The sequence below is a fragment of the Pristiophorus japonicus genome, chromosome 4, assembly GCF_044704955.1.
Source record: "Pristiophorus japonicus isolate sPriJap1 chromosome 4, sPriJap1.hap1, whole genome shotgun sequence".
NCBI classification, from domain to species: domain Eukaryota; kingdom Metazoa; phylum Chordata; class Chondrichthyes; family Pristiophoridae; genus Pristiophorus; species Pristiophorus japonicus.
Window position 1 is genome coordinate 89,529,815 of NC_091980.1, and position 19,324 is coordinate 89,549,138.

At 39.2% G+C, this 19,324-nt stretch overlaps 1 protein-coding gene across 1 annotated transcript; it reads left to right on the top strand.

The window, feature by feature from the left end:
* Positions 1-12,895: 12,895 nt before the first annotated feature.
* Positions 12,896-14,396, top strand: msx2b (muscle segment homeobox 2b). The gene is made up of 2 exons (XM_070877268.1): positions 12,896-13,271; positions 13,972-14,396. The coding sequence occupies exons 1-2, from the start codon at positions 12,896-12,898 to the stop codon at positions 14,394-14,396; spliced, it is 801 nt and encodes a 266-aa protein (XP_070733369.1).
* Positions 14,397-19,324: the final 4,928 nt, after the last annotated feature.

The following is a 19,324-nucleotide window of genomic DNA, read 5'->3' on the forward strand; positions in this document are numbered from 1 at the left end:
AGAAAGTGAAAGCAAGGTGATTGACTGTGGAGGACAAAACAGCTGACAACCACACACTTTCCTGCAGGGGGCACTGGATTGTGAGCATGAGTAGGAATCCTGACAGGTTTTTCACCTGTTTCACCTAAAGCTACTGGCTCCAATGAAAAAAAAGTCAGTCTCAGGAACGTGAGCTCCTTGTCCCGCAATGGGAGGCTCTTGCTAGCTGGTGGAGTACCTAAACTCATTGGTCAGTTAAGAATCAACCATATTGGTGTGGGACTGAGGTCACATATTGACCAAACCAGGTAAGAATGGCAGGCCTCCTTTCCTAAAGGACATTAGTGAACCAGTTATGACAATCCAACAGCTGATTATTTCTAGATTTTTAAAAAAAACTGAATTCAAATTCTCAAATTGGCATTATGGACTTGATTTTAGGCTTGAAAGTTACCGACCGGGAATAGGTTGCGCTTTAGTAAAGAAGCTTGGGCATTTGGGCCCTGCGCCAGGGTGCGCAGCGCGAAGGGAGGCATTGTACTGCTTTCGAGGCGCAAAAATGGGAAACTCGTGAACAAAAGTGCCGGGCCGTGTACGCTCTGAGAGGGGCCTTGGACAACCCTAAAAAAAATAATTCCCAAAACATTCCCAAAACATTGCCCACGTCACCACTAAAAAAATTAAAGGAACAAACACTCGCACTTACTTGTACAGCACTTTAACTTCCTCACCATCGCTGGTGGTCATTGCGAGGCGCGATTCCAGGCGTACAGTTCGGGTTCGAGTCAAAACTCAGACGGTGTTGCAATGAGAGGCGTTGCACACCTGGCACACCTCTTCCCAGCGGTGCTGCTAAGCGCCGCCGCAAAACCCGACCCGAAACTCACGACCGGAAGCAAGAGACATCGCCGCCCCATTTCATGCTGCTCCGGGGCGAGACCCGGAGTGCAAAGGACCCGAAAATCCAGCCCTATGGCTTTGAACTCATGTTCTCTTGGATTATTAGCCCAAGTCGCTGGATTGCTAGTCTGTAACATAACCTCCATTGTACTCTATTGTAGCATTTGTGCTATGACCTTGACTGAGATCACCTACCTCAACACAGCCTGCGGATCAAACCTTTTATGTGGCACCTTGTCAAATGCCTTCTGGAAGTCCAAATACACCACATCCACTGGTTCACTTTATCCACCCTGTTCATTACATCCTCAAAGAATTCCAGCAAATTTGTCAAACATGACTTCCCCTTCAAAAATCCATGCTGAATCTGCCTGACCGAATTTTGCTTTTCCAAAATTTGCTACTGCAGGCACCAAAACTTGTACCAGGTTTAAAAAATTGTTTTCTTAGCTACCAAAAACAGTTGGGTTTTATAATCCAAACCATATGCTTTACTGGATCTGCAAACATCACCAAAGCAAAAGGGGAAAAAAACACTTTCCTTCTAAAATGATACACATAAAGCCAAGTAGCTTATTTTCTGAAGAGCAATACCAAACCCCTTCGCAAAATGAATTCTTATTCTGGTGAAACTATTAAAGGTAAAATAATAATGACTTAACTCTTCAGTCATGGAAGCATATTAGAGAGGAAGTGAATGAGTAAGACTGAGTCAAAATTGCAGTTAAACAATGGATCTCCGTCCGCCTTTCCACTTTACAGTAATAACGTACAAGAGGCCCAAACCTTATACGATTAAAAATGACTTGCTTCAGCAAATGGTGTGCCATAAATTGGGATTACCATGAGTTCCAAAACACTTTAATAAATAAAACGAATATCCTTTAAAAATATATAATCTACAGTACTTATTCTTGCCTTGAATCTACGAACTGAATCAAGGGAATAAATCACAAGCTACATATGGATTAGAAAGGTTATTCAGCCCATCTTAGACCATCCATTCAGCCTGGCCGTAACGTCGCCCTAATGTAACTCCAGGATTCTTGCCACCACAACTCTATCCCATAGGTCGTTGACCTTTCATGGCATTCTTCTCATTTTGTGTGAAGAACTTCCTAATATCAATTCTAAATATGCCTTTTACTAGTTTCAAACTATGGCCTCTTGCCCAACCCTCACAATTTAATTTAGGTGTCAGCCTTGACTCCTGGGTACACTCTTACCTCTGACTTAAAGGTCATAAATCCAAGCATCACACTTGAGCACATAATCTAGGCTGACACTTCAGTACAGTACATTGGAAGTGTTGTGCTGTCAGAGGTGCTGTCTTTTGGATGAGACTTCAAACTGAGGCCCATCGACCCATTCAGGTAGATGTATTTAAAGAAGAGCAGGAGAATTCTCCTGGCATCCCGGCCATCACTTATCCATCAACCAATATCACTAAAGCAGATTATCTAGTTAGTTATGTCATTGCTGTTTGTGGGATCTTGCTATGAACAACTTGACTGCCAGATTTTCCAGATTTTCCGACATTACACAATAGCTATATTTCAAAATTGGCTGTGAGGTTGTTTGCGATGTCCTGAGGTCATGAAAGATACTATATAAATGCAAGTTCTTTAGGGGGAAAAATTTGGGTCACTTGTGCCTCCCAGGGGGTGCTAATAGGGCACAAACGTGGTGCCACTATCGTCTCCCACGAAATTCCACTTTAATGGAAGGGGAGGGCCCTGTCTTCCCACCAGCACTATGCGTCCCTCTGCGTAGTGCTGGAAAATTTGTGCCCATTGTGCCCCGGTCCAGCTCCCGACAGGAACTACAGTGCGAGATTTTGCACTGCAGTTCCTGTCAGGGGTGATAAGCACAATATAGCTTGTGAGGTGGAACTTCATTGCCTAGTACAGGAAGTCCCACCTCGTGGCTGTTACTGCCCCCAAACGGGCAATATTGAATTTTCAGCCGTTGTTGTTTTAATTAATTTTACAGATTTACCTTTTGCATACCATTTACTATCTTACATACTCCGAAAGATCATCTCTCAGGTGCCTCCTTTTCAGGCTGAAGAACCAGTCTTTCCAATCTTGCCTCACAACTCAGACCTCTCATACCAGGGATGAGCATAGTGCCTCGTCTCTCCACTGTCTTCAGTGTTTGAATGTCGCATTGTGGCTCAGTGACTAGAACTGGACATGGTACGCAAGATATAGAAACATAGAAACATAGAAAATAGATGCAGGAGTAGGCCATTCGGCCCTTCGAGCCTGCAGCACCATTCAAAAAGATCATGGCTGATAATTCCCTCAGTACCCCTTTCCTGCTTTCTCTCCATACCCCTTGATCCCCTGAGCTGTAAGGGCCATATCTAACTCCCTCTTGAATATATCCAATGAATTAGCATCAACAACTCTCTGCGGCAGGGCATTCCATAGGTTAACAACTCTCTGAGTGAAGAAGTTTCTCCTCATCTCAGTCCTAAATGGCCTACCCCTTATCCTAAGAATGTGTCCCCTGGTTCTGGACTTCGCCAACATCGGGAACATTCTACCCACATCTAACCTGTCCCGTCCCGTCAGAATCTTATATGTTTCTTTGAGATCCCCTCTCATCCTTCTAAACTCCAATGTATAAAGGCCCAGTTGACCCAGTCTCTCCTCATATGTCAGTCCTGCCATCCCGGGAATCAGTCTGGTGAACCTTCGCTGCACTCCCTCAATAGCAAGAATGTCCTTCCTCAGATTAGGAGACCAAAACTGAACACAATATTCCAGGTGAGGTCTCACCAAGGCCCTGTACAACTGCAGTAAGACCTCCCTGCTCCTATACTCAAATCCCCTAGCTATGAAGGCCAACATACCATTTGCCTTCTTCACTGCCTGCTGTACCTGCATGCCAACTTTCAATGACTGATGAACCATGACACCCAGGTCTTGTTGCACCTCCCCTTTTCCTAATCTGCTGCCATTCAGATAATATTCTGCCTTCATGTTTTTGCCCCCAAAGTGGATAACCTCACATTTATCCACATTATACCGCATCTGCCATGCATTTGCCCACTCACCTAACCTGTCCAAGTCACCGTGCAGCCTCCTAGCGACCCTTCACAGCTCATACCGCCACCCAGTTTAGTGTCATCTGCAAACTTGGAGATATTACACTCAATTCCTTCATCCAAATCATTGATGTGTATTGTAAAGAGCTGGGGTCCCAGCACTGAGCCCTGAGGCACTCCACTAGTCGCTGCCTGCCATTTTGAAAAGGACCCATTTATCCCGACTCTCTTCTTCCTGTCTGCCAACCAGTTCTCTATCCACGTCAGTATATTACCCCCAATACCATGTGCTTTGATTTTGCACACCAATCTCTTGTGTGGGACCTTGTCAAAAACCTTTTGAAAGTCCAAATACACCACATCCACTGGGTCTCCCTTGTCCACTCTGTGAGTTACATCCTCAAAAAATTCCAGAAGATTTGTCAAGCATGATTTCACCTTTATAAATTCATGCTGACTCGGACCGATCCTGTCACTGCTTTCCAAATGCGCTGCTATTTCAAACATAATATCTGATTCCAACATTTTCCCCATTACTGATGTCAGGCTAACCAGTCTATAATTACCCACGTACTCTCTCCCTCCCTTTTTAAACAGTGGTGTTGCATTAGCTATCCTCCATTCCATAGGAACTGATCCAGAGTCGATACACTGTTGGAAAATGATCACCAATGCCTCCACTATTTCTAGGGCCACTTCCTTAAGTACTCTGGGATGCAGACTATCAGGCTCCAGGGATTTATCGGCGTTCAATCCCATCAATTTCCGAAACACAATTTCCCGCCTAATAAGGATATTCTTCAGTTCCTCCTTCTCACGAGACACTCGGTCCCCTAGTACTTACAGAAGGTTATTTTTCTTCCTTCGTGAAGACAGAAGACAAAGTATTTGTTCAATTGGTCTGCCATTTCTTTGTTCCCCATTATAAATTCACCTGAATCTGACTGCAAGGGACCTACGTTTGTCTTCACTAATCTTTTTCTCTTCAAATATCTATAGAAGCTTTTGCAGTCAGTTTTTATGTTCCCAGCATGCTTCTTCTCGTACTTTATTTCCCCCCTCTTAATTAAACTCTTTTCCTCCTCTGCTAATTTCTACATTTCTCCCAGTCCTCAGGTTTGTTGCTTTTTTTGGCCAATTTATATGCCTCTTCCTTGGATTTAACACTATCCTTAATTTCCCTTGTTAGCCATGGTAGAGCCACCTTCCCCGTTTTATTTTTACTCCAGACAGGGATGTATAATTGCTGAAGTTCATCCATGTGATCTTTATATGTTTGCCATTGCCTCTCCACCGTCAACCCTTTAATTATCATTTGCCAGTCTATTCTAGCCAATTAACGCCTCAAACAATCGAAGTTACCTTTCCTTAAGTTCAGGACCCTAGTTTCTGAATTAACCGTGTCACTTTCCATCTTAATAAAGAACTCTATCATGTTATGGTCACTCTTCCCCAAGGGGCCTCGCACACCAAGATTGCCAATCAGTCCTCTCTCTTTAAACATCACCCAGTCCAGGATGGCCAGCTCTCTAATTGGTTCCTCGACATATTGGTCTAGAAAAGCATCCCCAATGCACTCCAGGAAATCCTCCTCCACCGCATTGCTACCAGTTTGGTTAGCCCAATCAATATGTAGATTAAAGTCACCCAGGATAACTGCTGTACCTTTATTGCATGCATCCCTAATTTCTTGTTTGATGCTGTCCCCCACCTTACTACTAATGTTTGGTGGTCTGTATACAACTCCCACTAGCGTTTTCTGCCCTTTGGTATTCCGTAGCTCCACCCATACCGATTCCACTTCATCCAAGCTAATGTCCTTTCTTGCTATTGCATTAATTTCCTCTTTAACCAGCAATGCCACCCCGCCTCCTTTTCCTTTCTGTCTATCCTTCCTAAATGTTGAATACCCCTGGATGTTGAGTTCCCAGCCTTGGTCACCCTGGAGCCATGTCCCCGTGATGCCAATTACATCATACCCGTTAACTGCTATCTGCGCAGTTAATTCGTCCAAAATTTATAAAAATGTTTTTAAAACCACTGGAATACCTTCAGGAGACCCCATCCACCTGAATCGTTGTAAAATAAATTAAGAGAAGATGTTTACTATTCTTTTTTTGCAGGTCTTCTTACTTACCATTGAGATTAGACCTGCCTCCATGCAGCGGTCCTTCCCCTTGCTGCAGCGGACTCCTGCCCGGACCAAACTGTCAGCTCGGCGGGTGGGAGGACACTCACACGCGTTGCGCACCAGCGGACGGTTCCCAGCGGTCTTCCCTCCCTGCCGGCGGGAGGCCTCCACCAAACGCGCATGGAGGGGAGACCGCCCAGAAAATTCGATGGCAGCGGGTGGCAGTGAGCAGTGTGTTGACCAAGTTCGGCCCCTTTGTCTTTATCTACAAACATCTCTTCAGCCTTGCCCCTTCCAACCTCTGTATCCTCCTTCAGCCATGTGTTCCTGTATGTGCCCATTCCTCCTGCAACTCTAGAATTCTTTGCATCCCCACCACCACCCTCTCCCCCCCGCCCCCCCCCACACTCCTTGTACTCCATTTTCAGCCCCACAGCCTTCAGTCATATCAGCCGCAAACTCTCCCTAAACCTCTCTGACCTTGGGATTTCTTCCCCCTCTTTCAGAAACTCATCAAAATCTACAACATTGATCATGCCTTCCGGCACCACCATAACCTTTCTCCTGCCCAATGTCCAATGATTTTTACCTTTGTGAAGTACTTTTAGACAGTTTATTGTCAGGACCTTACACTGAATAAATAAATAATACTGTACAGCCGGTACATCAGGACTCAAAACCTAATAGTTAAATGGTACAATCTTGAATTATAATTATAATGACACAGGCTATCTTTACCTGATGTACTAATGAAAGCCATACCCCTTTCAAACTTTAATTTAAATTAAAATAAAATAATTTAAGTAATACTTTAACTCCTTTTCTCCCTCAATCCTTTCCCATTCCTTATTCTCTCTGTACCTATTATTTTCATTAGTTTAGCTTTACTTTATATTTCTCACATATAATCTAACCTCTCAATTTTCATCTTTTTTAACTTTTCAGAACATTAATCTTTAAATACTCTCCTTGTTTATTTTCTTCTTCTCTGGGCTCCCAAACATTAATTTCCAGAAGTGAAAGCAACTTCCACAGAAATTGGTCTTTGATTGAAAACCAACTCCAAAGGACAAAATGCAAAGATAACTTAGTTATATTACAGACTCTCAGCAGGTCAAGGTTTATATGTAAAGGTGTGGTAGTGCTATTGGATGGGTAGCCTGTCAGCAACCTTTACCACCTGATCGCACTCTTTCCACGGCACAGTAAGGCTTTAAAAAAATAGAAAATATCAGCGTGCCATGTTCACAAGTGTATGAATGTTGTTTCTTTTTGCTTTTAAAAAACTTAAATCAAGATTTCCGAAGCTACTCTACACAAAGTGCTTTGCGAGTGCGTGTGTATGAGTAAAACTACACAGAGTACAAAATGAATATGTAAAGAATAGGAGCAGTTTGGCAGATAACCATCATTTCCCCCACGTCTGACAGCTCTCAAAACTGTTCCAAACTGGATGGGGTAGATTTCAAATATAGAATCAGATTTGAATGCAAAATGTATCCAAAATAACATCCAGTTAAATGCTAAATAAGAATAAAAGCTAAAACCAAATAATACAATTGTTTGAAGATGCCAAGCTGTCTGGCAAAGTATATCGCATGACAATTTATCAAATCTGTAAACAGAAGATTACACAATGACACAATTGGTAATGGAATAACGTCAGAACGTTAGCACATATCAACAGCTGTATCTTTTTTAAATCAAGTTCCACGCCAATTAGCAAAAAGTTCAACCTGCAGCATAATCTTACCCCAGTAATCAACATGTCAAATATTTATTGGATATTTGAAGGCAGCTATCTCTAGTTGTTCCAAGAACTTGGCTAGAATAATTTCTCCCCATGTAATAAGAATGCATAGGCTTATCAGTTTGGTTGAATTAGTGGCACTCTTGTCTCTGAGTCAGTTCAACGCCACACCAGGACTTGAGATCATAACCTAAGCTGACATTCCATTATGGTACTAGGAGGATGTTGAAGGTGCTGCTCATGGATGAGATTTAAAACTGGGGCCCCATCTGCTTGTTTCAAGCATTCAGGTGGGTACTGTTCAAAGATGAGCAGGAAATTTTCCTAGTGCCCTGGCCAATATCCATCATAACTAATGCTATCATAAATAAATTAACTGGACATTTGTTTCATTGCTATTTGTGAGATCTTCGTGTATGCAAAATTGCTTCTGCATTTACCGACATAAGTTACTGTGTTTCAAACATGAAATTAATCACTTTCTGAGAAATGTGATAAGGTGGTATATAAATGCAGTTCTTTTAAAAAGAAATGATTAAATATTAAGCAACATTCAAATGCTGAAAATGTTACTTAGTTTCAGTGTAAGTTTCATTTTTGTCAGTTCCATATTTCTAAATAATGAGAAAAAGTCACTATCTTTGATTAATCTCGCATTCTCTCCAATTCTAATGAACAGTGGAGTCAAATTAAGGTTCACTATAGTCAAAAGAATCCAATTACCTCAGCATCCTCCTCCCTCCCAATTACCAAACCACCAAAATAACATTTAGTTTAAGCAAAAGGAAACCAGTTAATTGTGATAAAGGCTTCCTACCTGCCCAGTTCCTTAGATCCAACGGGATGTACAATGCCTCCAATAATCTCAAAACATACAAGGTATCACTTCTGCTTAGATGTGGCAGAACAGTTTTTCTAAATCAATATAAAGTTGCCAGAGAAAACAATCATCTTAAATGGAATTTAAATTTAATGAACTTTGAGACTTACATTTTTAAGACACATCTGTTTTGGTCATAACTATAGAATTCACTTCTTAACAAAAACTAAAAATTCTGTTGTGTTGTAAATAGGTGGTTAACTTTATTAATTATTTTCATCACTAAAGGTTGCCTGGTATTTTTTCTTATAACATTTGCCCTTTGTTAATGACGGCACTCTGTGAGAAGATTGTTACCATACTGCTTACAGTAGCAGAGCTACTGTTAGGGTCTTAGGTTTAAATATTTACTAAACATGTTGGAGGAAAATATTCCAGAGAGTGAAGCACTCAAGTTCACATATCTGAAAATACAATGGTCAAATTATTGATGTAAGTTCAACCAACTCACAGTTTGTTCTTGGTGGGACCATTTCAATTACTGTATAAAATCCCAGATGGAAACATATTTACTCTTGCATATGATAAAAATCTATTGTATTTCCATCCCAATGTGTTTATAATTTACATCTGCAGTAAAATAGTGTATATCTATCCATCTGTGCATCTAATTATAGTTATGCGTGGTGCTGATAAGAGGGATAATATTTAAATTAATGACACTTTTTAAAAATCCTGTATTAATGTTAATATTTGTAAATCTAATAATAAAATGCTTTCTATTTTAAAGGACACAACTCAATCCATTCATTGTATTCTTCTCATTACATGACATATAGTTGCCTGAAACAGTGAAATATTTTTAATTTAGCTGTACTTAATTATATTTAGGCTATATATATATATGAGGTATATACGCTCACTATAATTCCAAGTACACGTCCTTTAATAAATGAAGCATTTATGTAACAATTTAGCTTTTTCATATAATCTTACGGATTTTTGTTAACCGACAACCCTGATCGCCTACAAATACGTTATTCGATAAACGCATTCAAATATTTTTTATACCTTCAACGTTTCAGTTATAAACTCTACGTGCGCTGATCGAGAGCTGTTACTACATCAAGTCATTTTAGTTTCGCCTCTCTGTGAAAATTTAAGGGATCTGTGTAAATTTAACAACGGAATTTTTTTTTAGACACAATCAAATATCATGCTCCAATCTTCAGAAAATTAAATATAAATGGAGACAGACAGAAAGCGTGCTTCTCAATAATTGCAGACATTGAAGTCCACCGTTTCGTAGGCTACATCATTACTTAGGTAGTGAATTGAAGGAACATTGATGTATAAAATTGTATAGATCTAATATCATCGTTCGCAGTTGTGCCCGGAGTAAGATCAGCGTATTAGAATGCATTCCTGATTTAATAATTATGTATTTTCTAGTCACCAAAAATATTTTATCGTGTTATATATCTATATAGACAGAGTACATCTTTGATTTGTTTTCCTATTATTTTAAATCAGGTATAATCAGATATAATTTCGCGTGAAGTTATTTACAAGTTACTATAGTAATCTAGTACCATGACACAATATTTGCTGGTTATTTTGATTTTCTTTGTACGAAATTGACAAGTACCTGCAGTTCGATTAAAAAAATCTAAACATATGGAAGGTATAATGGTGACGCTTCTCTTTTAACCTGTATCAATTCTACTGCACTGTTAGGGATTATTTTACCGATGTTGTTCATTTAAAGCTTTGTAAAACTTAAAATGTCGCAAAGATTAGGGGTGGATTCTGAATAAAACAATCCACTAAAAATCACAAAAATATTGACATCATAAACGAAAATCAAGAAAAGTGTTTTCTTTATATACAAACGCAAAAATAAAGATGAGGAGATACCTGCTCTTTAAATCGCTAACGGAATCCCATCCAATAACGACTGCCCGTTATTTTTATATCGCCAAAAGGAATTGCTTCATGATTTAGAGAAACACACTTGCGATCCGTGCACTCAAACACAACAATATTATTGAACACTAACCAGCATTTTAAGCCGTGATTTACACAATCCACTTAAATCCCAAACCCAACACAAAACTTATTTTTTAAATTAATATAGATACATTTTAAAATTAAAATCAATTTAAAATGCACTTAAAACAGGCTCATTGTTACATGAAAGTACGCGTCGGAGGTGTCAGGAAAAGCTAAGAAATTAAATAAGTATAAATGGGAAAATCTGCAGAAAGTAGGAGTGAGAGTAACAATAATTATTATTCCATGGAGCATTTAAGACAACTTTTGGTCCGAACGATTCTGAAAATATCAGACTTTGCGTTAAAGTCAGGATGGTTTAAAGGTTATAATGTGTGAACCTGTTTGAGTGTCATTTTTGCCTGTAACGGAATCGTTGTTAGGTACCAAATTATTCCTTCAGCTACTTGTTTAGCAGAACTCACATCTGATGAGAAACGCGACTAAAAATGCGTGGAAAGTTTTGTCTCTGCGTGCATTTAACGTGTCCAATATTTCCTCGGTTTTACCATGTGCATATTTAGAAATGTTATAGTATTAGCATAATTGCGGTTGTGAGACATACAAAGAAACGGATACTATAGTCTAGGCAAATTATTGTGCTATTAATATATATAAATATGGCACAGATTGGTTAAAAAAATAATCAGATAAAAACAATGTATGCGTCATATAGTTCAAATTCTACAATCAAAAACAGGGAAAATAAAATAATTATTATGAAGCGGAGAGACATGGGACGAATTATAGAAATGTCTATCCTATTCCATTCTGATTAATAGGTAATTTCTAGAATCTAACTAAATAAATGATCTGCAAGCTGCTTCGTTTTTTTTCACCATTCCTATAGCGTTGAAACGATAAACCCGTTATTATTAAACTGACATCTCATTATTGTTCACTGGACAATAGATGCACCTTTGAAATATGTCTATTGCAAAAGCAACCCTATTCGGTTTAAAAGCTTCTGTCTGTGCTCATCGCATCTAACAGGACAGATCACCTGTAAGCACCTGTGTTTAAACTACTCCAGGGCTGCATCAGGGCAAGTCTAATTCACTCCAACTCGCAGCTTTCAACAAGCTATCAGGCGCTGTTACAAACCCCGACAGTAAATGATCTTTTGTATTTATTTTTGTAGCGGAAACCCGAGAATATCTTGATCTGCATGATAGTTTTCTGTTCTTGGATTCAATTGTGCAATGTGTACCCTCATGCCAGCTTATAAGCACTGATAGTGAATATATTTCTTAGCTGTGATTTCCGGGAGCCTTTATTGTTTGTTGTTAAATAATTAACGTCGGGTTGAAAAGGTATGACATGTTGCGATTAGATCCCTTTACTGTACTAATAAACGCTGCATCGGAATGCATTTGACGGCATGCATTTTACATACAGGATGTTCACTTTAAACCCTACTGGCAAGCTGGTGTTTTACAAGCGGTTACGCTGTGTTCTTTTTTGCTCGCTTTCTTTTCCCATCCTTGATTTCAAAGCTGGGGACGGGCTCTGGAATCAGCTCTGCCCGGGGGTTGGGGCGTGTTCTGCGGGGGCGGATCGCTCCTGGAGCCGGCCAAACTTTCCAGCGCGTTCCCCAGGGAGCTCGCCTTTGATGTCGCCGATCCTGGCGCCTACAAACAACCTCACTTGTCTGCCTCTTCACCCTGCTGACTAATCGTGACAGACTGTTTATCCACGCAATTAGCAAGGCAGACAGTTCTCAGAACAGGTGGCTTCAGGCACAAAGAACAAAGTATTACATCCATTCTTTCCCTACATTTTATTGCTTTTTATTAAGTTTTTTTGAGGGCTACTTTTTTTGCGCCCGTACTTTTTTCGGGGTAAGGGTGGAGGGGTGACGATCGGCTTCCCTTTTCACTTAATTAGCTGCATGTTTACAATGAGATTAGAGCCCCGCAGCTATCACTAACCCATCACAGCGAGTGGCCCATCTGATTAAGGACTAATTTATTTAAAACGATCATTTACTGCTACTGGCACTTGAATCAACCAATCGCGTTGTCAGGACTACAGCGCCACCCGGCCTGAAGTCTCTGATTGGCTAAAAGTTTCGCCCCTTGTAAAGTTTTGCAACCTTTACTACAGTTCCATGCCTCTCTGACCCTTTAGTTGGGGAAGTTGCTTAGTTTGGTAAAGGATCATTTTCTCCAGAGTTGTAACTATTTTTATGTCTTTGTATTGCCCGTCATGATGTCTTCGCCACAAGGCTTAACATTGAAGGATAATAGCGTCTCTGACCCACAGATCCAAAGGGCTGCTGAAACTGCTTTGAACGATCACAAAGTCCAAGTGTCGAGTCTCCCCTTCAGTGTCGAAGCGTTGATGTCCGATCGGAAGCCGCACAGAGGTATTTTACCTCCTTCGGATGGAGCAGGCGGCAGCACTTCGCAAAAGCTTCCCTCCAAGTCAATGGCCAGGGAGTCGCAGAGTCCGATAGACTCTTCCTACTCAGTGGAAGGTTTTATAAAGACTTACGACAGTTCGCCAGTAAAATCTGAAAACTGCAAGGAAGAAGATTGTGTGCCGTGGGGCAAAAATTCAAGTTACTCGCCACCTCCAAATAGTGAGTTTGATTAAGATTAATGTATCTACTTGATCTAAGCTGTTTGTATATTTATTTCGTTTTATATGTATATATATTAATGCTTTCAAAATGTTTGAAACTTTAGAAATCAAAGGTAAACCATTCGTTCTCCAATTGAGATGAGCAGTACTATAATGTAAACTAAAATTTAGAAATCTATTGCCTCAGTTGCACATCTTTAAATGTTAGTGGTGATTCTCTCTGACTGTAGAACTGGGTGATGCTGTAAGCACTAATTCTGTACTTTCAAAATGCTCGGGTTGCCGACCACTGTAACTAAACGTGCTGACGGCCAATTAAGCATTGAAATCAATGGGTCGACAACCTTAATTGATGTCAGCAATTTGTTCAAAATACTCCCAGTATCGGCAGTGCTATGAAGAAAGGCACACTAGTGACTGTTTTAACATTAGATTTGGCGGGACACTTGTCAACTTTTGCAAAATAATTGAAAATATATATAAAAATTATATATATATAACCAAGCAATGGATAGTTCACTCCTATCCTAGTGTAAATATTCTGTACAGTGTTTTCCTATGAAAGATTAGAAATATATTGCGGGTGGAAATTATTTAAGGGTAATTATTACTGTTGATGGTGTATGTTAAGGAAATTAAGTTTATAAACTCCACTGTGGACATAAAATATTGATCAGTCCTTCATTCATTTTTACTAGGACATTTGAGCCCCACTTCTTGCACACTGAGAAAGCACAAAACCAACAGGAAACCCAGGACGCCCTTCACCACCTCTCAGCTCCTGGCTCTGGAGCGCAAATTCCGGCAGAAACAGTACCTGTCCATCGCGGAGAGAGCAGAGTTCTCCAGCTCCCTCAACCTCACAGAAACCCAGGTTAAAATCTGGTTTCAAAATCGCAGGGCTAAAGCAAAGAGACTGCAAGAAGCCGAACTGGAAAAGTTCAAAATGGCAGCGAAGCCCATGGTTCCCCCGGGCTTGAGTCTGACTTTCCCCATGAATTCCCCAATGCACGGAGCGTCACTTTATGGGCACACTTATCCTTTCCATAGACCTATGCTCCCAGTCCCCCCTGTAGGACTCTATGCCACTCCGATTGGATACAGCATGTACCATTTATCTTGAAAAAAATCATTATAGAAGACTAAAAACTTTCAAATATATTTGAAACGATGCCAGCGCTTTTAACATTGTTTTGATCGCTGTCCCTTTGAAAGGGATATTATGTACTATTTTATATATATATGGAGATTTATTATTTCTTATATACCTTATATTTGTGAATAAATTAAATAATTGTTGAATATTACGTTATACTGGTCCATCTAGTTTTCATTATTACATCCCTGGTACATAAACATAATTACACCTGAAAACAAACACACGGGGATAACGTGTTCTACTGAAAAGGTGACTGTTGTTATTTCTGCTTTTACCTAACTGGATGGGAGACAAAATTATTCCAAGGTAATCCATTTGTGGTGCTTAACATTTTGCAGCCTTGTTAAAATAAAACCTGATAAATGCCTAGTCTTCTGTACAGAAGGATAGACTAGGAATCGAGCTTATTTTCAATATTTAAAGTTGGGTTCTTTCATAATACCATTCTAATGATTTTCCCCAAAGTCTTTACAAACATTTTAAGTGTCATTTTTTTTGTGTGACAAGCTAAAACCACAACATTACATATTAGTCGTTGTCAAGTTGAAAATAATGCAATTTCCCCTACTTGACATCCATGCCTCAATGTGATATAGTGCAGAGTTTAGCATTTCAAAGTTGTCTTGATTCAAATGTTAGTCGAATCTGGCTAGATTAATGAAGCAGATAGCTAACATAATGAAAACCTGATGAGATCACATCTTGGATATTGTTTCCCATAGCACATGAGTGGACATACATGGTACTCTTGAACTTGTAATTCTAAACTATACAATCTTTTCAGCGTTTGACTTCGATTAAAAAATAAATCAAAAAAGTAGCTTATCAAAGTAAATATAGAGGTCAAATCCATTTAATTTCACATGTATTTTAACTTCTGATGTCTGCAATAAATTGTGTAATTCTAAAGGTCAGACAGATTCCAACTCGCTGCCACAAGAAATCTTTTCCACACTATGTTAGTTCAAAAATGATAACATTTTTATTTTCTTAGTCCATTAATCACACGAAAGTGGAACAATTTTCTAGGTTTTTTTCAATTGTGTTCAGCTTTTAATATACAACTGTAGACAATCAATACATCTGGTATATTGGAATATTAAGGTCTTTATTTTGAAGTTTATATTGCATTATAGGAGTAGGCAATTTTATTATATTTAATGGGCACTGTCAATACAGTTTATATGCTGGAACAAAACTCAATGAAATTCAATGCCAAATGATACATTACCCTTTAAATCAGGGCTGTTTTCCATTAGACAGTTGCACTGTACAATTTCTAGGTGCACATGCATGTGTACAATATTTTAATGTTCAGTCTTGACGCATTTAAACACAATCTGGATAATTCAACACATAAGTAGAAACAAGTGTACAAACTGAATTCATGAGAGAGAGAGGAACATACCTAATTTGAAAAAATAATTTGAATGATCATCTGAACAGTGTGTGAATATCATTGTAAAAGTTTCTAAATCAACTTCAGCTTGGGAATACTCCAGAAATAATAAAGATCAAAATCACTGGGGAAAACTAGAGCAAAACAAGTATTTGTTATGATAATTTTAATTATTCAAACATCAAAGCTCTTTGATGGTAAGCTAATAAGGAATTGTGTTTTGCAAAATGATGTAAACAACACCCAGTGCCATCTGTCAATGGAATGGATTACCTTTGAAGTCACACCTCATAATTTAGAAAATTGAGAAAATAATTTTAGTTTGCACTGGGAGTGTGGAATTGCATGGGAAAAGGAATGCTATTATTTTATTCGAGCTGATTGCTTTGGCTCCACTGTGGCTGTAGCTGGGGGCAAAGTAGAGCACCATACAGACATACTTTATTAGGTTCCTGTAACTCTTGAAAGGCCTTTTTATACTTTCTTTGATTTTGTCTATTGCTTTAAAAGGGCTCTACTCTGTAATTACTGTGTAATATGAAAAGCATTATTTTAACTTTGCACAATTTCCACAGGCAACACACCAATTAAGAATGTTTAATTACTGAGACTAGGCAAACACAAGGAAAGAGAATTCTGTTTTAAACCCAGTTTTCACGGGTGGGTGCACTAATTAATACAGTGTCTGCCACTCCTGTGGATTTTTAATATTAAAAGACGATAGGGCGGAAGGTATTTAGAGGCAAACTCCTGCCGAAGTTTTTTTATATGATTTGGTTCATGCTGGTGGAACTCTCCGAGAGCCTTGTGTTTAAGCGTTTCTTTTGATGTAGCAGTTCTATTTAAGAATGTGTTCGCGGTTATCAATCACGCCAGCCGCCTCTTTAAAGACTGCCTTAATCTGATTTAATTGCTCATCTAGCGCCGGTCCCCCCTCAGGCTAGAGCCGCCTTGCTCAATTACACCCAAATGCCAAGCAATCAATAAATAAGTAATGACAACAAGTTTGAGGATTAGGTGGCTCTGAGGAGTCAAACTGGAAAAGATTACAAGAAGGGGAAAAAAGTCATTCTTAATGATTAAACATACACCACATAGACAGTGAGACGGTTGACAATCCTTGCGTGTTGTTTTGGGCTCTCCAGCCTGCATTGTCTTGTTTCCCTTTATAGTTACACTATAACAGACAGAGTACAATACAACAACACAAAGCTCTTCCATTTGTTCCACCTTAACTCATTTGCACGTAGTAGAATCCCAGTTCAAGCATGCAACTTATTGGCAAACTATTTATCAATGTGTCAGGCGTTTCTGCATCTATTATACAGCGCGCAAAGACCTCTGTAACAAGGCCGATTCCGGAGCGGAGCCACCACTCCATTGATTTAAATGAAATGTATATTAATATATTTCTACCCAAGTACCACCGAGACGAAACAATTACAAAGGTTCAATCAATGTACTTTCGTTTTGTCTGATTGTATAAGGCGAGTTCATGGGCGTCCCAGGAAAGGGGGACTGCACTTTTAATCGGAGCAGATTTATCATCATTCCCCTCTGTACTTTCAACGTTCAGATATGCCAGTCTAATACAATTTTCATTTCTAATAAATATACTTTCCAGCTGAGATGAGCACGTCTGGCAAAACCGAGCTGATCTCATTATAGCTTGACATTTTTCTTCTTCAAACGTCTCCATGTATTACCAGAAAGCAATATTGCGCTTGGAAATGTCATTTAGTATCAATCACGCAATGCAACCCTATACTCTGCTGGTTTGTTTACCCGTAAGATCTGTTAATCAGTACTTGATTGCTTAATTCATGAGACATTGCTTGAGAAATAATGATTGAATTATACTGATTTTGCAATGCAGATTTTGCATTGAAGCTCTGTGGCGCCGGATTCCCTTCATAACATTTAAAGGGAGTTCCCCACAGAGAGGATTCTTAATTATCCTCGTCACTTTGCTTCCTGTTTTATTTTTATATATATATTTCATATTGACAATACAACAGTTTAATATAAATTACAGCAGATCGCATTTAACGAAATATTACGGCCAATCCGTACTTCTCCACATATTGTCTGCACCATCGCTATTAATGATATAATCAAACCTCATAATATTACAGGACCCGATATTTAAAATTCACGAAATTAACTTTAAAGTTCACCCACTTCCATGCTGGGTTGTTTCAATGACACAATACATTTATATTTTCCAGATTAGCATTGTCTGTTGTTAAGTGTCTGCTTTCTGTATTTGCCGGGTGACAAACTTGAAGATCTAGGAAACGTCTGAGTTCAACCAATAAAACAATCTTTACATGAATGTTTCAGAGCGTACTTTCGAACACTATGTTGTACCCAAGTTACTTTCAGACTGATATATAAAGGTTCAAGTTTTGGAGTAAATTGTAAGCTGCCGTGTCTTTCTCACTCTCACTGAACTGTTGAGGTTGTCTGGGGAGAGGGAATCGAGATGTCATTTGTTATATATGTATACAGCAACGCCGAGGCCAGTTCGAGATACATTTATAGTATTTTTTGGATCGTATCAGACAGATTCCGGGTGTTGGTCGATGAGTTTCTGTGTACAGTGCGGTGCTTCTGGCAGCTCTCGCCACTTTATTCGGCTGCCACCAATTTCGTTCACAGCTCCACAGGTCGCAGTTCTGACTACGAGGAAGCGAAGGCTGCGTTTGAGACAGGAACATTCTTATAATATCTTTGCACGTTTTATTTTTGTCATTAATATCTCTATGAACATTAAAACCAACACACTGGAGCTTACGGCACAACTCGAAGTTGGACTGCAGCTTTGGCCTTTTCATTTATCAAAATATTTAGCTTTCAATTTCAGTTCAGCTCATAACATTTTAAATTAACTTTGGTTGGAGATATCTGCACAATCAGCCTGAGGTAGAACAAGAGTCGGCAGCCGAAAGCAGGCTGCTGCAATAACTTCGAAATAACGTTGTAAAATACAGTAACCGTGGTATTACATAAATGGCTACATAATTTGTCTGTTTCAGTATATACATTGTCTAAGCTTTACAACTGGACACTCTTGTTTGAAATCTACTATGTTCTTTTGTTGCAACCTCCTCGAGCTGTATTTCAGAATCATTCACATAACCAGCAACGTTTAAATATTTGTAAAGTATCAATGATTTCCTCCATCAATTGCAACTAACGATAACAGGGATAATCAATGTGAGCAGCGCCACCCTTCCCTGCACATTGTAAGTAAACCGTTTCAAAAATACTTTCCTTCTTCTAGTAATATTTATTTAACATATTATAGAATATTTTCGAGTTTACATTATTAATCCTTTCATATCGACGAATGTAAATGTCAGTTGTCATTAGGTTACTCTAAAGGCAAATGCAACAGTCACAGCTGATTGAATGACCTGTCTGTGGAGTTGCTGTATATTGAGAATCCACAGATTAAACAAACTTTCGAGTGCAATTTCAGCCCCAAAGC

What these genes read in the sequence shown, in the direction of transcription:
- msx2b (XM_070877268.1), top strand. Translation starts at nt 12,896, where the DNA reads ATGATGTCTTCGCCACAAGGCTTAACATTGAAGGATAATAGCGTCTCT. An exon ending in TTACTCGCCACCTCCAAATA is followed by an intron (nt 13,272 to 13,971) that starts GTGAGTTTGATT and finishes CATTTTTACTAG; the next exon opens with GACATTTGAGCCCCACTTCT.